Genomic DNA, 23,705 nt, shown 5'->3' on the forward strand with positions numbered 1-23,705 from the left:
AGCCTGATCAACATCACTCAGCTTGCTATCATCTGCAGACTTGCTGAGGGTGCCTCAATCTCCCTGTGGGCACCAGAGATGAAGCTACTGAAGAGCACTGGTCCCAGTACAGACCCTGAGGGACACTACTTGTCACCTGTCTCCATTTGGACATCAAACCATTGACCCCTGGGATGTGCTCATCCCTTCTGCACTGCTGCCCTGGTGAGGTCTGTGTGCAGCAGCTAGCTGAGGGGAGCCAAGGCAGCAATCCCAAACCTGCAGGTGTGAAGTGTCTGCCCCTGTGCTGAAGCTGCTCTGGCTGCTGAGCTGCAACTCTTTGTGCACACAGAATCACAGAACAGAATCACAGAATCAGTCAGGGTGGGAAGGGACCACAAGGAGCAGCCAGTTCCAACCCCCCTGCCATGCCCAGGGACACCCTACCCTAGAGCAGGCTGCACACAGCCTCAGCCAGCCTGGCCTTAAACACCTCCAGCCATGGGGCCTCAGCCACCTCCGTGGGCAACCCATTCCAGCCTCTCACCACTCTCATCACCAACAACTTCCTCCTCATGGCCAGGCTGACTCTCCCCACCTCCACCTTTGCTCCATCCCCCCAGTCCTCCATCCCCTCCATCCCCCCTGACAGCCTCAAAAGTCCCTCCCCAGCTTTTTTGTAGCCCTCTTCAGACCCTGGAAGGCCACAAGAAGGTCATCTGGGAGCCTCCTCTGCTCCAGCCTGAGCAGTCCCCAGGGACAGGCTTCCAGGCTACCTGCTGAACTTGGCCCTATGACAATCCCTCTCCTCCCCCTGCTTGCCAGGTGCAGAGTGCCCCCAGCAGACTCCACAGGACATGTGGAAGCCATCCCTTGGCAGGGCTGAGCTGGGTGAGCAGTGGGCATGGCTGGGGTGGAAGCTCTGCTCACCTGACACGGCCAGGAAGTCATCAATGGAGGTGATGTCATCCACAGCATCCGTCAGCACTCGCACTTGCTTCTCCCACTGCTCCTTGAAGAGATCCATGTTCTCTTGGGCCAGCTTGCTTTGGGGCTTAGCAGCCAGAGCCAGGGCAGCGTTGATGACCTGCAAAATACCTCTGGATATTGAAGTGTGCCCTTCAAGAAACAGTGACTGCCCCAGCCTTTGCCCAGCTTTGACTGGAAGACAGCTCCAAGCTCATCCAGTCCAGCCTTCAACCCAGCACCGCAAGCCCAACACTAAAGCATGTCCCTGGGCACCAGGTTCCACATGGCACCGTAGCACCCCCTGGGATGGTGGCTCCACCACTGCCCTGTGCAGACCATTCCAACGTTTGAGAACTCTTTCAGTGAAGAAATATTTCCTAATATTCAGCCTAAACCTCCCCTGGTGCAGCTTGAAACTGTTTCCTTCACTTGTGCCACTTGCTACCAGGGAGAAGAGGCTGTTCCCCTCCTCACTCCAGCCTCCTTTCACACAGGACCACAGGCTCACAGGATGTTAGGGGTTGGAAGGGACCCAAGGAGATCATCCAGTCCTATCCCCCTGCCAGAGCAGGACCACACAATCTAGCTCAGGGCACACAGGAACACATCCAGACAGGTCTGGAAAGGCTCCAGAGAAGGAGACTCCACAACCTCTCTGGGCAGCCTGTGCCAGGGCTCTGGGACCCTTCCAGTCAAGATGTTCCTCCTTGTGCTGAGCTGGAACCTCCTGTGCTGCAGCTTCCATCCATTGCTGCTTGTCCTGTCCCAGGGACCAGTGAGCAGAGCCTGTTCCCCACTCCTGACCCCCAGCCCTCAGAGAGTTCCAGACATTGATTCAATCTCCTCTCAGTCTTCTCTTCTCCAGACTAAGCAGCCTCAGGGCCCCCAGCCTCTCCTCATCAGGCAGTGCTCTCCAGTCCCCTCATCATCCTCACAGCCCTCCCCTAGACCCTCTCCAGCAGATCCCTGTCCCTCTGCAACTGGGGAGCCCAAAACTGAAGGCAGTATTCAAGATGAGGTCTCAGCAGGGCAGAGTAGAGGGGCAGGAGAACCTCCCTTGATCTGCTGGACTCACTCCTCCTAATACACCCCAGGATCCCATTGGCCTCCTTGGCCCCCAGGGCACATTGCTGTGTCATGGATGCTCTCCACCAGCACCCCCAGGTCCCTCTCCACAGGGCTGCTCTCCAGCAGATCACCTCCCAGCCTGGACTGGTGCAGTTTATTCTCCCTCCCCAGGTGCAGGACTCTGCACTTGTCCTTGTTGAACCTCATCTGGTTCCTCTGTGCCCAGGTCTCTCTGGATGGCCTCACAGCCTTCAGCTGTCTCAGCCAAGCCTCCCAGCTTGGTGTCAGCAGCAAACCTGCTGAGCAGACTCTGTGCCCTCATCACTGTCATCTTTCAAAGAACTCAAGAGCAAAGCAAGGGAGTGCAGGAAGTTTTCAGGAGGTTAATGCTGAAACCCAGCAGTGCTCATTCTGTTGCTCTCACACCTGCTTCCACACCTACTAGGGTTAGCCATTACAAGCAAAACACTTGGCAAGTATTCACAGGAGTGAGCTTCAGCCTGCTTTAACAGCTGCTGCTAAGAAGGTGTTGCTTTCTGAGAGCAGATTGTGCTGTTAGGTATTTCAGGCAGGATGACATTTAGTCCATTGGAAGCTCCATCTCCTAAGCTACTTGACAGAACCTGAGGAAAAAAAAGGTCAAAGAAGGCTTTCTCTTGGAGAGTTGAAAGTAGAAACACTATGCAAATACAGAATTAAAGATGGATTTCACCTCTGTCATCCTTACCTTGCAGCTGTACTCTGTACCTTGGCAGAAATTGTTAGACTACCTTCAGATCTCTGTTACAGCTGTTGCAGAGTCAGATTAGGCATGTGGCAGGAGGAGAGGATTCAATTTGATGCTCCTCCCTCAACAGCTCTCTACTCATTTCCTTCAAAGGTTATTTGCACAGATTCATGGAATGGTTGGAAAGGACCTCAAGGATCATTCAGCTCCAACACTCCTGCCACAGGCAGGGACACCTCCCACCAGCCCAGGTTGCTGAAGGCTTCACCCAGAGCCTGGCCTTGGACACCTCCAGGGAGGAAGCATCCACAACCTCCCTGGGCAACCTGTGCCAGTGTCTCCTCACCCTCACTGGAAAGATCTTCCTCATTTCCAATCTAAACCTGCTCTCCTCAAGCTTCAATCCATTCCACCTCATCCTATCACTACAAGCCCTTGTCAAAAGCTCATCCCCAGCACTCCTGGAGCCCCTTCAGGTCCTAGAAGGCTGCTCTAAGGTTTTGCTGGAGCCTTCTCTTCTCCAGGCTGAACATCCCAAGCTCTCTCAGCCTGTCCCCATAGTGGAGGTTCTCCAGCCCTCTGATCACCTTTGAGGTCTCCTCTGGACCCTCTCCAGCAGTTCCATGTCCATGAGGCAGGAGAGGCCCCAGCAGAGCAGAGGGGCAGAGCAGGAGGGCAGAATCCCCTCCCTGTGCTGCTGCCTGCTGGGCTGCCAGAGACCACTGCTGGCTCCTGGGGAGTCTGTCACCAACTGACACCCCCAAGTCCTTCTCCTGGAGGCTGCTCTCGAGCCACTCTTTGCCCAGCCTGGATTTGTGCTTATTTTACTCCTGATCCTTTTTCTTTCCAAAGCAGAACAAAGTCTACACACACTGCTGGGAAGCAAAGTTTGTGCTGTATCACCTCTCTGGGCAGTTAAAGGAGCAAAGAAGTCTCTCTGTGTGCAGGAAGAAAGCAATCTCAGAGCCTGCTGCTGTTCTGGCTACACTATGCTTTAGCAGCATGACCTGGAAACACACCAAGCAGGAGAAACCATCCACAGCCAGAGCAGCACAACAACCCCAACCCTGTTTTCAAGCACCAGGGAGTTAGAACTGATTAACTTAACGAGTTTTCAACATATCATTTTTCTTCTCCTCTTCAGCACCCTGAGTTCCACCAAGCCTCTGAACGAAACAGGCAAGCAGCAGATGTCCCTGAGTCCCCCAAATCCACTTCCTCTACTTGCTTCATTTCCCAGTGTCACAAAGAATCCAAGTGGCTAAGGAGGGAAGTGATGGTGATGGCAAACACATCAGGCTGGCACGGACTGAATTGGGCAGAAGGAGGCTGATTCACCCAACGGATGCTAGGAATCAGCAGCCACCCAGGCAAACCCACAGCAAAGCTCTGCTGCCCTTTCTCTCCACCCTCCCACCCTGCCTCTGGAGATGGAGGCTGTGAGCCTGGGTCACAAATCAACCTGGCCTTAAATACCTCCTGGGACAGGGCTTCAACCACCTCCCTGGGCAACCCATGCCAGCCTCTCACCACTCTCCTGCTCAACAACTTCCTCCTCACCTCCAGCCTCACTCTCCCCACCTCCAGCTTTGCTCCATTCCCCCCACTCCTGCCACTCCCTCACAGCCTCAAAAGTCCCTCCCCAGCTTTTTTGGAGGCCTCTTCAGATCCTGGAAGGCCACAAGAAGGTCACCTGGGAGCCTCCTCTGCTCCAGCCTGCACAGCCCCAACTCTTTCAGTCTGTGCTCACAGCAGAGGTGCTTCATGAAGAAAGTGGAGTCCTCTGCTGCTTCCCCTCCCTCAAACCAGCCACTGAAGCCACACTTGCTGTGGCAGCCAGGAGGGCCCTTCACAGAAGGCCCTGCTGCCAGCCAAGGTCTATGCTGTGCTGCCCTCACTCATACAGAAGATCAGAGTTAGCTCATGGTTCTCAAGGCCTGAAAGTCCCCCCCAAAAAGCCTTGCAACACCCATCAAAGGGATGTTTCAAACCAGAAAGAGCTTTTAGAAAGGTAAATCTGCCCTGCTGCACCATGAGAAAGATGAATCCAAAGAGCCACACTCTGGGCTGCACCATGAGAAAGATGAATCCAAAGAGCCGTACCCTGGGCTGCACCATGAGAAAGATGAATCCAAAGAGCCACACTCTGGGCTGCACCATGAGAAAGATGAATCCAAAGAGCCATACCCTGGGCTGCACCATGAGAAAGATGAATCCAAAGAGCCATACCCTGGGCTGCACCATGAGAAAGATGAATCCAAAGAGCCATACCCTGGGCTGCACCATGAGAAAGATGAATCCAAAGAGCCACACCCTGGGCTGCACCATGAGAAAGATGAATCCAAAGAGCCACACTCTGGGCTGCACCATGAGAAAGATGAATCCAAAGAGCCACACTCTGAGCTGCACCATGAGAAAGATGAATCCAAAGAGCCACACTCTGGGCTGCACCATGAGAAAGATGAATCCAAAGAGCCATACCCTGGGCTGCACCATGAGAAAGATTAATCCAAAGAGCCATAGCCTGAGCTGCACCATGAGAAAGATGAATCCAAAGAGCCACATCCTGGGCTGCACCATGAGAAAGATGAATCCAAAGAACCATACTCTGGGCTGCACCATGAGAAAGATGAATCCAAAGAGCCATACCCTGGGCTGCACCATGAGAAAGATGAATCCAAAGAACCATACTCTGGGCTGCACCATGAGAAAGATGAATCCAAAGAGCCACACTCTGGGCTGCACCATGAGAAAGATGAATCCAAAGAACCATACCCTGGGCTGCACCATGAGAAAGATGAATCCAAAGAACCATAGCCTGGGCTGCACCATGAGAAAGATGAATCCAAAGAGCCATACCCTGGGCTGCACCATGAGAAAGATGAATCCAAAGAACCATACTCTGGGCTGCACCATGAGAAAGATGAATCCAAAGAGCCACATCCTGGGGTGCACCATGAGAATGGTTATCAGCAGGGGCAGGGAGGGGATTCTGCCTCTCTGCTGCTTCTGCTGAGAACCCCCCTGCGGTGCTGGGGCCAGCTCTGGAGTCCTCAGCACAGACCTGTTGGAGCAGGGTCTGAAGGGACCACAGTAATGCTGGCAGGGCTGGAAGGGCTCTGCTGTAAGGCCAGGCTGAGAGAGCTTGGCTTGGTCAGGATGAAGAGAAGGCTCCAGGGAGACCTTCTGGTGACCTTGCAGTGCTTGAAGGGCTGAAGAGAAAGCTGGGGACAGACTTTTGAGCAGGACCTGCTGGGATAGGCAAAGGGGTGATGGTGTGGACTAAAGGAGGGAGATTCAGACTGGAGAGAAGGAAGAAATGGTTGACACTGAAGGTGGTGAAAGCCTAGCCCAGGTTGTCCAGTGAGGCAGGAGATGCCCTATCCCTGAAACCATTCTAAGTCAGGTTGTCTGGGGCTGTGAGCCACCTGCTCTGGTTGCAGATGTCCCTGCTGACTGCAGGGGGGCTGGACCAGATGACCTTTAAAGGTCCCTTCCAACCCAAAGCATTTGATGATTCTAACAAGTGCTCTGGAAACAAAAAGGTAAACCAGACAATGCCCCAGAAATCTGCCTCAGCTTTCATCCTGCTAACTGCAAGTACTGAGACAGAGGATGGAGAGAGCAGGGGTCAGGACATCTCCTCCTGATGCTAACTGCAAGTACTGAGACAGAGAGGATGGAGAGAGCAGGGGTCAGGACATCTCCTCCTGATGCTAACTGCAAGTACTGAGACAGAGAGGATGGAGAGAGCAGGGGTCAGGACATCTCCTCCTGATGCTAACTGCAAGTACTGAGACAGAGGATGGAGAGAGCAGGGGTCAGGACATCTCCTGCTACTAACTGCAAGTACTGAGACAGAGGATGGAGAGAGCAGGGGTCAGGACATCTCCTGCTACTAACTGCAAGTACTGAGACAGAGAGGATGGAGAGAGCAGGGTCAGGACACTTCCTCCTGCTACTAACTGCAAGTACTGAGACAGAGAGAATGGAGAGAGCAGGGGTCAGGACAGTTCCTCCTGCTACTAACTGCAAGTACTGAGACAGAGAGGATGGAGACAGCAGGGTCAGGACATCTCCTCCTGCTCTCTTCTAGCTGCCTTGGCTAATATCAGATAGGAAAGCATCCTTGAAGCACTGAGACAGGTCAGCATGAATGCTGAAGGAACATATGGCTCATGTACCTGCCTGATGTGTGTCTGGACAGCAGCATCAGTCTGAACAATTAATCCTTGTCAACAGCACATGTTCAAGCCCAGATGCCTGCAGTAAGCAACTCTTCACATGTAGTGGAAGAGCTGTCATGGACACAGGGCTCTGCAAGTGCTCCAGACACTCACACAGGGCATCAGCACCAATCTCAGTGCAGGAGGCACAACCTGTGCCATCATCCTCCCAACAGGCAGCTTGCCAGCTGAAGAAAAGAAGGTTTTGTTATACACTACAACAGCAGAATGGCATGGCTAAGGCAAAGGTAACTGAAAAGAAAGGCCAAGCAAGGCCAGTCTGTAAGATCTGTCTTCCAAACAGCTGTCTCCTGGGCTTGGACAGCAGCCAGAAGTGCTGGAGATGTGGGCAACTGGGGAGCAAATGGAAGGCTTTCAAGCGTCACTGTGGAGGTGAAGACCAAATTCCAGCTGAGGAAACCCTTCCAGGCAGGTGTGTGCTGGGAGGGAACTGCAGGCAGCAGGCACAGCTCACCACTCCTGCTATCAGCAGCACAGCTGCAACGTGGTCACAACCTTCTGCTCCAGCAGGGGCGACAAAAGCCTTCCCTCTGCCCAGCCTGGCATTTCTGTGCCATGTGCCACACCTCTGCTTGAGGGAATGTCCCAAGGGTCCCCCAGAAACCCCTGCAGACTACCCACTGAGTGAATATGCTCTTACATGATGCCTGCCACCCAGCACGGAGTGATTGATGCATTTTCCAGCAAAGGCTGAGACATGGGAAAAGGGAAGTTGGCTGTGTGGAGCAGGACTCTGACTTCTTTATCACCTCCAAATGACTGGTGGGGGCAGGGGGGAAGGGACTGACCAAAGCACACTAATTCTTCTCCAAAGCCACAAAGCACTGAGTAACACATCTAAGGGCTGCAGCAGCTCTGCTGTGAGCACAGACTGAAAGAGTTGGGGCTGTGCAGGCTGGAGCAGAGGAGGCTCCCAGGGGACCTTCTTGTGACATCTGAAGGGGGCTCCAAAAAAGCTGGGGAGGGACTTTTGAGGGTGTGAGGGAGTGGCAGGAGTGGGGGGAATGGAGCAAAGCTGGAGGTGGGGAGAGTGAGGCTGGAGGTGAGGAGGAAGTTGTTGAGCAGGAGAGTGGTGAGAGGCTGGAATGGGTTGCCCAGGGAGGTGGTTGAGGCCCCATGGCTGGAGGTGTTTGAGGCCAGGCTGGCTGAGGCTGTGGGCAGCTTGCTCTAGGGTAGGGTGTCCCTGGGCATGGCAGGGGGGTTGGCACTGGCTGCTCCTTGTGGTCCCTTCCAACCCTGCCTGATTCTATGATTCTAAAGCAGGAGTAACTCTCACAGGAAGGAGATCTCCAGGTACCTACAGCTCAAACCAGAGGAAGAACAGGTCCAGCCCACCTGAAACGTAGGCAATGTCGGGGCAATGTTCTAGGCTGCAGAGCTTTTCCCACTGCTGCCATGGAGCAGTGTGCTCAGTGACTCACTGAAGGCTCAGAAAGCAGAGGAGGAAGCAGGCAGGGCCATTCAGAGCCCTGCAGGAGGAAATGAAGCCTGGCAAGCAAACAGCCTATTTTTATCGGCGCTTTGTTTCGGGCAGCGGTTGCAGTGCTCTGCTCCCAGCCCAGCGCTCCCCGGGGGGCTTCCAGCAGGTCACTGCCAGCTGCCTTCCCCCACCTCCTGGCTTCCTGCAGCAGGGAGGCTTCAGCTTCTAAGGGATGCCTCCAGTTGTAGCTCAAATCGTAGATTCACAGATCTACTGAATGCTTTGGGTTGGAAGGAGCCTTCGAGATCATCCAGTTCCAACTCCCCTGCCGTGGGCAGGGACAGCTCCCACCTGCCCTGGCTGCTCAAGGTCTCATCCAGCCTGGCCTTGAACACCTCCAGGGAGGGGGCATTCACAACCTCCCTGTGCAACCTGTTCCATCCACGACCTCCCTGTGCAACCTGTTCCGTCCACAACCTCCCTGTGCAACCTGTTCCATCCACAACCTCCATCCACTACCTCCCTGTGCAACCTGTTCCATCCACTACCTCCCTGTGCAACCTGTTCCATCCACAACCTCCCTGTGCAACTTGTTCCATCCACAACCTCCCTGTGCAACCTGTTCCATCCACAACCTCCCTCAGCTACCTGTTCCATCCACTACCTCCCTGTGCAACCTGTTCCATCCACAACCTCCCTCAGCTACCTGTTCCATCCACTACCTCCCTGTGCAACCTGTTCCATCCACTACCTCCCTGTGCAACCTGTTCCATCCACTACCTCCCTGTGCAACTTGTTCCATCCACAACCTCCCTCAGCAACCTGTTCCATCCACGACCTCCTTGTGCAACCTGTTCCATCCACAATCTCCCTGTGCAACCTGTTCCATCCACAACCTCCCTGTGCAACCTGTTCCATCCACGACCTCCCTGTGCAACCTGTTCCATCCACGACCTCCCTGTGCAACCTGTTCCATCCACTACCTCCCTGTGCAACTTGTTCCATCCACAACCTCCCTCAGCAACCTGTTCCATCCACGACCTCCTTGTGCAACCTGTTCCATCCACAATCTCCCTGTGCAACCTGTTCCATCCACAACCTCCCTGTGCAACCTGTTCCATCCACTACCTCCCTGTGCAACCTGTTCCATCCACTACCTCCCTGTGCAACCTGTTCCATCCACTACCTCCCTGTGCAACTTGTTCCATCCACAACCTCCCTGTGCAACCTGTTCCATCCACAACCTCCATGTGCAACCGTTCCATCCACTACCTCCCTGTGCAACCTCTTCCATCCACAACCTCCCTCAGCTACCTGTTCCATCCACTACCTCCCTGTGCAACCTGTTCCATCCACTACCTCCCTGTGCAACTTGTTCCATCCACAACCTCCCTGTGCAACCTGTTCCATCCACTACCTCCCTGTGCAACTTGTTCCATCCACAACCTCCCTGTGCAACTTGTTCCATCCACAACCTCCCTGTGCAACCTGTTCCATCCACAACCTCCATGTGCAACCGTTCCATCCACTACCTCCCTGTGCAACCTGTTCCATCCACAACCTCCCTCAGCTACCTGTTCCATCCACTACCTCCCTGTGCAACCTGTTCCATCCACAACCTCCCTGTGCAACCTCTTCCATCCACAACCTCCCTCAGCAACCTGTTCCATCCACTACCTCCCTGTGCAACCTGTTCCATCCACAACCTCCCTCAGCAACCTGTTCCATCCACGACCTCCCTGTGCAACCTGTTCCATCCACAACCTCCCTGTGCAACCTGTTCCATCCACAACCTCCCTCAGCAACCTGTTCCATCCACTACCTCCCTGTGCAACTTGTTCCATCCACAACCTCCCTCAGCAACCTGTTCCATCCACAACCTCCCTGTGCAACCTGTTCCATCCACAACCTCCCTCAGCAACCTGTTCCATCCACAACCTCCCTGTGCAACCTGTTCCATCCACAACCTCCCTGTGCAACCTGTTCCATCCACTACCTCCCTGTGCAACCTGTTCCATCCACGACCTCCCTGTGCAACCTGTTCCATCCACGACCTCCCTGTGCAACTTGTTCCATCCACAACCTCCCTCAGCTACCTGTTCCATCCACTACCTCCCTGTGCAACTTGTTCCATCCACAACCTCCCTGTGCAACCTGTTCCATCCACAACCTCCATGTGCAACCTGTTCCATCCACTACCTCCCTGTGCAACCTGTTCCATCCACAACCTCCCTCAGCAACCTGTTCCATCCACTACCTCCCTGTGCAACCTGTTCCATCCACTACCTCCCTGTGCAACCGTTCCATCCACTACCTCCCTGTGCAACTTGTTCCATCCACAACCTCCCTCAGCTACCTGTTCCATCCACTACCTCCCTGTGCAACCTGTTCCATCCACTACCTCCCTGTGCAACTTGTTCCATCCACAACCTCCCTGTGCAACCTGTTCCATCCACAACCTCCATGTGCAACCGTTCCATCCACTACCTCCCTGTGCAACCTGTTCCATCCACAACCTCCCTCAGCTACCTGTTCCATCCACTACCTCCCTGTGCAACCTGTTCCATCCACAACCTCCCTCAGCAACCTGTTCCATCCACAACCTCCCTGTGCAACCTGTTCCATCCACTACCTCCCTGTGCAACCTGTTCCATCCACTACCTCCCTGTGCAACCTGTTCCATCCACTACCTCCCTGTGCAACCTGTTCCATCCACAACCTCCCTGTGCAACCTCTTCCATCCACAACCTCCCTCAGCAACCTGTTCCATCCACTACCTCCCTGTGCAACCTGTTCCATCCACTACCTCCCTGTGCAACCTGTTCCATCCACGACCTCCCTGTGCAACCTGTTCCATCCACGACCTCCCTGTGCAACTTGTTCCATCCACAACCTCCCTCAGCTACCTGTTCCATCCACTACCTCCCTGTGCAACTTGTTCCATCCACAACCTCCCTGTGCAACCTGTTCCATCCACAACCTCCATGTGCAACCTGTTCCATCCACTACCTCCCTGTGCAACCTGTTCCATCCACAACCTCCCTCAGCAACCTGTTCCATCCACTACCTCCCTGTGCAACCTGTTCCATCCACTACCTCCCTGTGCAACCTCTTCCATCCACAACCTCCCTGTGCAACCTCTTCCATCCACAACCTCCCTCAGCAACCTGTTCCATCCACTACCTCCCTGTGCAACCTGTTCCATCCACAACCTCCCTGTACAACCTCTTCCATCCACAACCTCCCTCAGCTACCTGTTCCATCCACTACCTCCCTGTGCAACCTGTTCCATCCACAACCTCCCTCAGCAACCTGTTCCATCCACGACCTCCCTGTGCAACCTGTTCCATCCACAACCTCCCTCAGCTACCTGTTCCATCCACTACCTCCCTGTGCAACCTGTTCCATCCACAACCTCCCTCAGCTACCTGTTCCATCCACAACCTCCCTGTGCAACCTGTTCCATCCACAACCTCCCTCAGCAACCTGTTCCATCCACTACCTCCCTGTGCAACCTGTTCCATCCACAACCTCCCTCAGCAACCTGTTCCATCCACAACCTCCCTGTGCAACCTGTTCCATCCACTACCTCCCTCAGCAACTTGTTCCATCCACAACCTCCCTGTGCAACCTGTTCCATCCACAACCTCCCTGTGCAACCTGTTCCATCCACAATCTCCCTGTGCAACCTGTTCCATCCACTACCTCCCTGTGCAACCTGTTCCATCCACAACCTCCCTGTACAACCTCTTCCATCCACAACCTCCCTCAGCTACCTGTTCCATCCACAACCTCCCTGTGCAACCTGTTCCATCCACAACCTCCCTCAGCAACCTGTTCCATCCACTACCTCCCTGTGCAACCTGTTCCATCCACAACCTCCCTCAGCAACCTGTTCCATCCACAACCTCCCTGTGCAACCTGTTCCATCCACTACCTCCCTCAGCAACTTGTTCCATCCACAACCTCCCTCAGCAACCTGTTCCATCCACTACCTCCCTGTGCAACCTGTTCCATCCACAACCTCCCTCAGCAACCTGTTCCATCCACAACCTCCCTGTGCAACCTGTTCCATCCACTACCTCCCTCAGCAACTTGTTCCATCCACAACCTCCCTGTGCAACCTGTTCCATCCACAACCTCCCTGTGCAACCTGTTCCATCCACAACCTCCATCCACTACCTCCCTGTGCAACCTGTTCCATCCACAACCTCCCTGTACAACCTCTTCCATCCACAACCTCCCTCAGCTACCTGTTCCATCCACTACCTCCCTGTGCAACCTGTTCCATCCACAACCTCCCTGTGCAACCTGTTCCATCCACTACCTCCCTGTGCAACCTCTTCCATCCACAACCTCCCTGTGCAACCTGTTCCATCCACAACCTCCCTGTGCAACCTGTTCCATCCACAACCTCCCTGTGCAACCTGTTCCATCCACTACCTCCCTGGGCAACTTGTTCCATCCACAACCTCCCTGTGCAACCTGTTCCATCCACTACCTCCCTGGGCAACCTGTTGTGGTGTCTCCCCACCCTCACTGGAAAGAATTTCTTCATCTCCACACTTAATCTCCCCTCCTCAAGCTTCAGTCCATTCCCTCTCATCCTATCCCTGCAAGCCCTTGCAAAAAGTCCCTTCTCAGCTTTCTTGTAAGCCCCCTTCAGGAACTGGAAGGCTCTCTAAGGTCTCCATGAAACCTTCTCTTCTCCAGGCTGAACAACCTCAACTCTCTCAGCCTGTCCTCACAGTGGAGGTCCTCCAGCCCTCCGACCATCTTTGTGCCCCACTCTGGACCTGCTCCTGCAGCTCCATGTCCCTCTATACTGGACCAGAAGCTCAACATGAGCCAGCAGTGGGCACTTGCAGCCCAGAGAGCCAAGCAGAGCCTGGGCGGCAGCAGCAGCAGTGTGGCCAGCAGGGCCAGGGAGGGGATTCTCCCCCTCTGCTCTGCTCTGCTGAGACCCCACCTGGAGTCCTGCAGCCAGTTCTGGAGCCCCTGGGACAAGAGGGATGTGGAGATGCTGGAGAATGTCCAGAGCAGGGCCAGGAGGATGCTGAGAGGCTGCAGCAGCTCTGCTGTGAGCACAGACTGAAAGAGTTGGAGCTTTTGAGTCTGGAGAAGAGGAGGCTCTGAGGTGACCTTCTTGTGGCCTGCCAGCATCTCTAGTGGGATACAAAAAAGCTGGGGAGGGATGTTTGAGGCTGTGAGGGAGTGGCAGGAGTGGGGGGAATGGAGCAAAGGTGGAGGTGGGGAGAGTGAGGCTGGAGGTGAGGAGGAAGTTGTTGAGCAGGAGAGTGGTGAGAGGCTGGAATGGGTTGCCCAGGGAGGTGGTTGAGGCCCCATGGCTGGAGGTGTTTGAGGCCAGGCTGGCTGAGGCTGTGTGCAGCCTGCTCTAGGGTAGGGTGTCCCTGGGCATGGCAGGGGGGCTGGCACTGGCTGCTCCTTGTGGTCCCTTCCAACCCTGCCTGATTCTATGATTCTAAAGCAGGAGTAACTCTTACAGGAAGGAGATCTCTCTGGGCCTGCTCCTGCAGCTCCATGTCTCTCTTATGCTGGAGGCACCAGAACTGGATGCAGGACTCCAGGTGGGGGTCTCAGGAGAGCAGAGCAGAGCAGAGGGGCAGCATCCACCCTGCTCATGTCTCCTTCCCTGCTCCTAACTGCACTTTGCTGTGAGTGGGGAAGAAGCTTCAGGACACCTCAGTCGCTTCCTGTTACATCCAAGGCTGGCTCTGCACCCACATGTCTGTGTGTGCTAAGCCTCCACGTGCTTTGAGACAGCAAAAAGCACTCTGCAGGCTCTGCTGAGCTGAAATGCCTGCGAGCAAAACACCCCCAGGGCTTGTTTTGCACTGTCACAAGCTGTAATGGCAGTGACCAGCAAGTGTACAGGCTCTGAGGCACCACGAGAAGGAGGAAAAGTTTGCTTTGATACCCAACACTTTGTTCCAGAGTATAAAAGGGACTTTGAGCACTTCCCTCTCCTGCCAGACAGGCAGAGAGTGACTGGAGGAACCTCTGCAGAGCTCTTCTGTGATTTACTCTCGTTGTTACAGTGCCATAATGACCCACAGATGCTGTTACTGGAACACCACGACCCTTTCCAGTTTGGCACATGCTGCTGTCAAATTATTTACTGGTTGCATATTATGAACAGATAATTATCCTGTCAAGCTCCCCACAGACAGAAAAGGCATCTCCATTTGGAGCCAAAGACTGGGAATATATAGTGCCAGGCAATGCAGAAGCTAAAGGGATCACAGAATGCTTTGGGTTGGGAAGGATCTTAAAGATCATCCAGTTCCAAGCCCCCTGCCATGGGCAGGGACATCTCCTACCAGCCCAGGTTGCCCAAGGTCTCATCCAGCCTGGCCCTGAACACCTCCAGGGAGGGAGCATCCACAACCTCCCTGGGCAACCTGTGCCAGTGTTTCCCCACCCTCACTGCAGAGAAGTTCTTCCTCATCTCCAGTCTCACTCTCCCCTCTCCCAGCTCAAAGCCTTTTTCCCTCATCCTGTCACTATAAGCCCTTGTCACAAGCCCCTCCCCAGCTCTCCTGGAGCCCCCTTTGGGTACTGGCAGGCTGCTCTGAGGTCTCCCTGCAGCCTTCTCTTCTCCAGGCTGAACAGCTCCAACTCTCCCAGCCTGGCCTCACAGGGGAGGTTCTGCAGCCCTCTGATCATCTTGGTAGCCTCCTCTAGATCCTCTCCAGCACTTCCATGTACCACTTATGCTGGGGGCACCAGAAGTGGATAGAGTGCTCCAGGTGGGGTCTGATGAGAGCAAGAACTTCAGTGCTATTGCTTTTGGTGTCCATTTGTGTTCATTTTGTATTTCACTGACTTCAAGTGCTGGAGGCTTTGGGGGTTTGAGGGACTCTCTGGAAGCTGTTCTGCTACTGCACTGCACAGCTCACACTGTGCCTGCAAGGAAAAACAACAGGCTCCTTACCCACTATCTCCTTCTACAGAATCCCATCCCTTCCTCCTGTCTTTGCTGCTGTTTTTATGCATCAGTAACTGCTCAAGCTCCTGATATTGTTTCTTTGATGGCCACTCCTGTCCTCTGCTGCCTCTTCTTCACAGCAAAGCCTGCACAACACAAAACTGCAACCCAAGTGTTAAGTTTTTAATAGAAGTATTCCTACTCCATGCCAATAAAATGCTTCAAGCACCTGTAATTAAACAGTCTGGAGACAGATCTGCTCATTAGTACATTCAAACTATCTGACAGGCTTTCAGAGAGGAGAAAAAAAAGGAGGAGGGACACACACACAATTGTTCTGTGTTGTTAAGTCTCTTAACTGCAAGGAAAATGAAGTTATCTCCTTCTCCAGCAGCCCCCAGGGAAGGGGGGACTCAGGGAGGAGAGGAAGCCTGCCAGTCACACTTGGGGTTGGCTGATCTGAGGGGGTGGATTGGAGGGGAGGGGGTTCTGATTTCTCTGAGATGCTGGAACTTTGAATCATAGAATCAACCAGGTTGGAAGACACCTCCAAGATCCTCCAGCCCAACCTAGCACCCAGGCTGGCCAACCAACCAGACCATGGCACTAAGTGCCTCATCCAGGCTTGGCTTTGACACCTCCAGGCACGGCCACTCCACCACCTCCCTGGGCAGCCCATTCCAATGCCAATCACTCTCTCTGCCAGGAACTTCCTCCTAACATCCAACCTGAACCTGCCCTGGCACAGCTTGAGACTGTGTCCCCTTCTTCTGCTGCTGGCTGCCTGGCAGCAGAGCCCAACCCCACCTGGCTACAGCCTCCCTGCATGTAGCTGCAGACAGCAATGAGGTCTGCCCTGAGCCTCCTCTGCTGCAGGCTGCACCCCCCCAACTCCCTCAGCCTCTCCTCACAGGGCTCTGCTCCAGGCCCCTCCCATCCCTTGCTGCCCTTCTCTCAACACCTTCCAGCACCTCAGCAGCTCTCTGCAATGGAGAAACCCAGAACTGGACACAGCACTCCAGGGGTGGCCTGAGCAGTGCTGAGCACAGGGGCAGAAGAACCTCCCTTGTCCTGCTGCCCACACTGCTCCTGAGCCAGCCCAGGATGCCAGTGCCTCTGCTGCCCACCTGGGCACACTGCTGCCTCACCTTCAGCCTACTATCCACCAGCACCCCCAGCTCCCTCTCTGCCTGGCTGCTCTCAGCCACTCTGGCCCCAGCCTGTAGCGCTGCTTGGGGCTGTTGTGGCCAAAGTGCAGGAACAGAGAAGTGTTTTGTTTTTAATGTGTGTGCTCTCTGGAAGCTGTGCCTGGAGCTCCTCCTGCTCTGGTTATTTTGCCTCTCTGTGTCAGTAGGTGTGCTCAGCACATGCAACCCATCTGCCTCATCAGAAATCTATAAGCAGCAAATTGCTTTGCACGCATTGCAGAATTGGAAGGTTAAGGATGTGGAACAGCAATTATTAAAAGAAGATGTTAATAGGAGAAAAGGGCAATTTATTTTCATTCCCAAAAAGAAATAATAATCAAAAGGCAATGTAATTTAATCCCAGGACTGTCTGGAGCCTGCTTCATGGGCAGCACTCAGCCAAGCGTGCCGGGGCTGCTCAGCCAGGCTGGGCTAGGCAAGGCACAGAGCCCACTCACACAATCACACAACTGGAAGGGACCTCAAGGATCACCCAGTTCCAACCCTCCTGCTATGGGAAGGGACATTTTCCACTTGCCCAGGTTGCTCAAGGCTTCATTCAGCCTCGTGAGGTTCAAGGTATTCAAGCTGGTGACACATGGGTTTGATGGGTGGAGCACTGATGGATACAGAAGTGGCTTGGTGGCTGCACCCAGAGTGGCTGTCAATGGCTCCATGGACAAGTGGAGGCAGTGACAAGCAGAGTCCCTCAGGGATCAGTCCTGGGACCAGTCTTGGTCAGCATCTCTGTGGGTGCCATGGACAGAGGCACTGAGTGCAGCCTCAGCAAGTTTGCTGCCCAGGCTGGAGGGCAGGATCCATCCAGAGGGAGCTGGACAGGCTGCAGAGGTGGGCACAAGCCAAGCTCAGGAGGTGCAACAAGAGCAAGGGCAAGGTCCTGCAGCTGTGTCAAAGCAATGCCAAGCACCGATCTAGTCTGGGCAGTGAGGGGCTGGAGAGCAGCCCTGAGGAGAGGGACTTGGGGGTGCTGCTGGAGGAGAAGCTCAACAGGAGCCAGCAGTGTGCACTTGCAGCCCAGAAAGCCAAGCAGAGCCTGGGCTGCAGCAGCAGAAGTGTGGCCAGCAGGGCCAGGGAGGGGATTCTCTCCCTCTGCTGTGCTCTGCTGAGACCCCACCTGGAGTACTGCATCCAGCTCTGGAGCCCCTGGGACAAGAGGGCTGTGGAGATGCTGAAGAGTGTCCAGAGCAGGGCCAGGAGGATGCTGAGAGGCTGCAGCAGCTCTGCTGTGAGCACAGACTGAAAGAGTTGGGGCTGTTGAGTCTGGAGAAGAGAAGGCTCTGAGGTGACCTTCTTGTGGCCTTCCAGGATCTGAAGTGGGCTACAAGAATGCTGGGGAGGGACTTTTTAGGATGTTGGATAGTGACAGGACTGAGTGGAGTAGTTTTGCTCCATTTTCCCAGTCCTATCACTACCAACATTCTCAAAGTCCCTCAGCCCCCTTCAAATACTGGAAGGTTACAAGAAGCTCTCCTCAGAGCCTTCTCTTGTCCAAACTGAGCAACCCCAGCTCCTTCAACCTGTCCTGCTCCAGCCCTCTGATCATCCTCATGGCCCTTCTCTGGTCATGTTCCAGCACCTCCAGATCTCTCCTGTAACAGGGACTCCAGACCTGGACACATAGCTCCAGGTGGGGTGTAGAGGGGGAGCCTCTCAGGAGGATGGGCTGTCTGGCCAGCAGATGGGAAAGGCCCAGCACTGGGCTGAGAGCCTTCCAGAAGAGAGAACAAGTCTTGCATGTCCACCCCAAGGAAGTGCAGAAACTACCTTGCTCCTGCAGCACACCCCCAGCAGATGATGAGTCCCAAGGGCGAGGCAGAAGCAAACAGCCAACCTGATAGCAATTCTACTCCACAATTACCTTCCAAAACTCTCAGCTCGGGTTAGAAGTTGAGAGATGAACTTCAGAGAGGCTTTAAAGCGTCAGCAAGTCAACATAGAGCTGGTAAGAGCAGCTGCAAGTGACAGCAGACTGTCACATCAAAAGGCTGGAGCAACACTCCTCCCTTTCAAGAGCTGTGCTGGGGCATCTTCACCGTTGCTTGCTAAACACCTCCAGCTTGTATGATCAGAAACACTCCGATGGTTCTGCTCCCTCCTCAGACATCTTTAATGCAAAACCTTGTTACAAAACAGCATTTGCAGGCTCCCAAAGCAAGCACTTCTTGGAAAGAGGACTCAGAAGGCAGAGTCAGGAGTGAGGATCCAGGTTTGGTGGAGCTGAGATAAACTCTTTGCGCTAATTTACCGCTGGCAAGCTCTGCGTGGAGCAAGGGGGCAAAGAAAGCTTCCCCCAGTGCTCTGCTAGGCAAATGGAAGCACAGGCAACAGTTCCAAGCAGTTCCCAGCAGTACTTTTCCACTGCCATCAGGAAAGACAGCTTCAGCATTTTTTTTTCCCTTTACAAACACTTAACTGGAGGACTTTGGTTCCTCCACCTTAACGCCCCCACAGGCTGACCTGCTTCCCTCACCACCTGGGCGAGGCATGAGGCAGCAGGGAACTCCTGCTAGATGCTGGACAAAGTTCTCTGACCTTGATCTGCAGAGTTCTAGCAATGCATGTCCTCAAAACCAAAGGAGAACTCAGGCAGGCTTGTCAGCCATGGCTTCACCATGAAAGCCATCAGTGACCTCCTAACACTGCCTCCTTCCTCCCCTGCACACCCAGACTAACACGAGTCACCCAGCTGGCTACAGCTCCTTCTACGTTGAAAGAGAGCTCTGAGTACCACACTAAGTCTTCAACCTCCTGTGCTCACTGGCTGGGGGCTCACAAACATGAGGGGTGATGCTACTCTTCAGGAAGAGCTGATCCCCAGCAATACTAAAGGAATTTAACTGCTTGCTTCCCCATCGTGGGGCATGGAACTGCTGGAGAAGGTCCAGAGGAGGGCCACAAAGATGAGCTAAGGGCTGGAGGGCCTCTGCTGTGAGGACAGCTGGGGTTGTTCAGCCTGGAGAAGAGAAGACTCCAGGGAGAGCTCAGAGCAGCTTTCCAGTACCTGAAGAGGTCCTACAGGAAGGCTGCAGAGGGACTTTTCCTAAGGGTGTCTAGAGACAGGACAAGAAGGAATGGTTTGAAGGTGAGGGAGCACAGGGTTAGACTGGATCTTAGGGAGAAGCTATTCAGTACAAAGGTGGTGAGACATATAGAATAGAACAGAATAGAATGAACCTGGTTGGAAGAGACCTCCAAGCTCCCCCAGCCCAACCTAGCACCCAGCCCATGCCAATCAACCAGACCATGGCACTAAGTGCCCCAGCCAGGCTTTGCTTCAACACTTCCAGGCACAGAGACTCCATCACCTCCCTGGGCAGCCCATTCCAATGCCAATCACTCTCTCTGCCAGGAGTTTCCTCCTAACATCCAGACTAGACCTGCCCTGGCACAGCTTGAGACTGTGTCCCCTTCTTCTGTTGCTGGGTGCCTGGCAGCAGAGCCCAACCCCACCTGGCTACAGCCTCCCTGCAGGTAGTTAGTTGTAAGCAGCAATGAGGCCAACTCTGAGCCTCCTCTTCTCCAGAAACTGCTGCTCAGAGTCCTCGTGGATGCCTCTTCCCTGGAGGTGTTCAAGCCCAAGCTGGATGAGCCATTGGACAACCAAGTTCAGTTAAGAGGTGTCCCTGCCCATGGAGGGAATGATCTCTGAGGTCCCTTCCAGCCTTAGCCATTCTGTGATTCTGGAGAGACTTTTCAGGTGAAAAACTTTCTGCATCTTCTCCTTCCTGCAACAGACTTCCCCAGCTTTGCCTGAGCACTCTGAAGGGTGGCACATTCCCTGCTGCTGCTGCGGGCTCCCAAAGCCTCCTTTATGGCGAGGGACTGAGTGAGTGCTCTACTGGAGACACAGCTTTTATAATTAACTCTAAGGATTGATTTCTGCAGAAATCATTCTTTACCCCTGGAATTCCCTGCTCTCAGACTGGCCTCTACTCAGCCACGCTGTTTAAGAGGCTACCTGGGACTCGAGTGCATTAAATCTCCGTTTCATCTTTGCAACCACAGCAATACCTTGAATTCACTTTCATACATCACATTTCTGGGTGGTATTGACAGAGGCACTTGAGTTGCAGAGACTTATTGTAATTACTGACTGACTTGACTGTGAGTTCAGCATTTTCCTGGAGAAATCCTCCCTGAGCAAAAAAAAAAGGAGGTAGATCAGCAGATAATGGTGAATTAAATCTGTGTTTTGTCCTTAATTCACACATTCCAAGCAGCTCCTGGCACAGCTGGCAGCTCGTGCCTTGGGCAGATTCACTCTGATATGGGTCAAGAACTGGCTGCAGGGCTGGGCCCAGAGAGTGGTGGTGAATGGTGCCACATCCAGCTGGCAGCTGGCACTGGTGCTGTGCCCCAGGGATCAGTGCTGGGCACAGGCCTGGTCAGTGTCTTTATTGATGCTCTGGAGCAGGGGATTGAGTCCAGCAGCAGGAAGTTTGCAGATGACACCAAGCTGTTGGAGGGTAGGAGAGCCCTGCAGAGGGATCTGGCCAGGCTGGATGGCTGGGCAGAGGCCAAGGGGAGGAGACTGAACAACTGCAAGGTTCTACACTTTGGCCACCACAACCCCAAGCAGCACTGCAGGCTGGGGACAGAGTGGCTGAGAGCTGCCAGGCAGTGAGGGAGCTGGGGGTGCTGGTGGATAGTAGGCTGAAGGTGAGGCAGCAGTGTGCCCAGGTGGGCAGCAGAGCCAATGGCATCCTGGGCTGGCTCAGGAGCAGTGTGGGCAGCAGGACAAGGGAGGTTCTTCTGCCCCTGTGCTCAGCACTGCTCAGGCCACCCCTGGAGTGCTGTGTCCAGTTCTGGGCTGCTCAAGTCAAGAGAGATGTTGAGGTGCTGGAAGGTGTTGAGAGAAGGGCAGCAAGGCTGGGGAGGGGCCTGGAGCAGAGCCCTGTGAGGAGAGGCTAAGGGAGCTGGGGGGGTGCAGCCTGCAGCAGAGGAGGCTCAGGGCAGAGCTCATTGCTGTCTACAGCTACCTGAAGGGAGGTTGCAGCCAGGTGGGGTTGGGCACTGCTGCCAGGCAAGCAGCAACAGAACAAGGGGACACAGTCTCAAGCTGTGCCAGGGCAGGTCTAGGCTGGATGTTAGGAGGAAGTTGTTGGCAGAGAGAGTGATTGGCATTGGAATGGGCTGCCCAGGGAGGTGGTGGAGTGGCTGTGCCTGGAGGTGTTGAAGCCAAGCCTGGATGGGGCACTCAGTGCCATGGTCTGGTTGGTTGGGCAGGGCTGGGTGCTAGGTTGGGCTGGCTGAGCTTGGAGCTCTCTTCCTACCTGTTAATTCTATGATTCCATTTGCTCATCACAGCCACCTGAATAGACTCGAGGAGCACAGCTGTGAATGTTGTCAGGAATAAACTGCCAAATAAACAGGTAACTGCCTGAAAAAGGAAACGTTCCTGACTCTTTATACCTAGAGGTTCTTAGAGAACAAGCAAAGTTTGGGGAGGGTGCAGTGATGCTGCTGAGGAAGATGGAAGTGTGCTGTGTCACTTCAGGCTGGCACAAGGCAGCTTTCTGTGTTGTGAGGAGAAAACACAGATGCCATTTGTAAAACAGTTTAGACAAGTGCCCCTCATTAGCTCTCAGGATCTGCAACATGTTTAAACACTCTCAGAGCATTAAGGACTCAACCAGAGAACATGTAATGGAACTTAAAAGCCCTCTTTCAAGTGCTACAAACATCTATAGTGTCATTTCCTAATCTCTTGGTGACAACCCTGAAATTAAAGCAAGACTGTGGAGAGGAGCATCTAAAAGTGCAGGCTCGGAGGCTGGGATGTGACCTTTGTACAGCCCAAATCCTCTAGTTAGAGGCCTGCTCCATTTGTAGATAATCAAAGCTTCCAGGGCCTGTTAAATACATTATCCATAATCCCTGAAGGCAAAGGTTAACCACTGCACTTCAGCAGCTCTGGGGAGTGCTTTGGGGACAGGAGTTTGCTCGTTACTTCACGTCGACTGGCACAGTGTTTATTTTATGAAGGGGGATTGACTTAAATAGGTAGGTTGTTGGAAAAGCAAAGAGAGAGAGTTTGAAGCACACCCAATTTCAGCATCAAGGAGGGGAAAACACCCCCACAGACTTGGACAGCTACCAGAAACATTGAGATTCTAAGCAAAGCTCTCTTTAAGGTGCTGATTTTCCAAAGCATCAGCGCTTGTTTGGACCAACACACACATTAGACACCAGGAGTTTGGTGATAACTCCAAGCATTCCAGCCAGCCTAGCTGGTTCCTGTAGGAAGCTGCAAGACCTTCTACCAGGTAAGATGTATTTTTAAAAGCTTTTGCTTCCACATGCTTTGCTCCCACTCTAAGAACTGACCTTTGCTTTCCACCAGCCATAGACACCACTTGCCCCAGATGCAGGAGGCACAGAACTGCACAGCCAACACAGCTGAGGCACTAGCCCCAGGGGCTGACACAAGGAGTGTGACCCAGGTGTGCTGGCAGCCCAGCAGGCAGCCCTGTGCTGCCTGCATCCAAAGCAGGGGCAGCAGCAAGACAGGGAGGGGATTCTTCCCCTTCACTCTGCTGGAGCACTGCCTCCAGTTCTGGTGCCCCAGATTCATGAGGAACATGGAAGCGCTGGAGAGGGTTCAGAGAAGGCCACTAAGATGATCAGAGGGCTGGAGAACCTCCCCTGTGGGGAAAGGCTGAGAGAGTTGGGGGTGTTCAGCTTGGAGAAGAGAAGGCTGCAGGGAGACCTGAGAGCAGCTCTCCAGTACCTAAAAGAGGCTCCAGGAGAGCTGGGGAGGGACTTTTGACAAGGGCTTGTAGTGATAGGAGGAGGTGGAATGGATTGAAGCTTGAGGAGAGCAGATTTAGATTGGAAATGAGGAAGGAATTCTTTCCAGTGAGGGTGGTGAGACACTGGCACAGGTTGCCCAGGGAGGCTGTGGATGCCTCCTCCCTGGAGGTGTTCAAGGCCAGGCTGGATAAAGCCTTGAGCAACCTGGGCTGGTGGGAGGTGCCCCTGCCCCCGGCAGAGGGGTTGGAGGTGGATGATCTTTAAGGTCCCTTCCAAGCCAAATCATTCTATGAATCTGTGAAGCACAAATGTCCACCCCAGCAGGACAGAAGACCTCCTAGACAGTACTCAATATTTTATATGCAGATTCCTATTTTAGAATCAC

At 53.9% G+C, this 23,705-nt stretch overlaps 1 protein-coding gene across 1 annotated transcript in view; it reads right to left on the bottom strand.

Moving 5' to 3' along the window:
* Positions 1-23,705, bottom strand: part of CTNNA1 (catenin alpha 1) — a 208,911-nt gene that overhangs the window by 36,291 nt on the left and 148,915 nt on the right. Inside the window, exon 11 of the mRNA XM_064161488.1 lies at positions 910-1,066. Within this exon, the coding sequence (XP_064017558.1) occupies positions 910-1,066 (157 nt within the window). The remainder of the gene's footprint in view (positions 1-909; positions 1,067-23,705) is intronic.

Source organism: Pogoniulus pusillus, chromosome 22 (assembly GCF_015220805.1).
Source record: "Pogoniulus pusillus isolate bPogPus1 chromosome 22, bPogPus1.pri, whole genome shotgun sequence".
NCBI lineage: Eukaryota > Metazoa > Chordata > Aves > Piciformes > Lybiidae > Pogoniulus > Pogoniulus pusillus.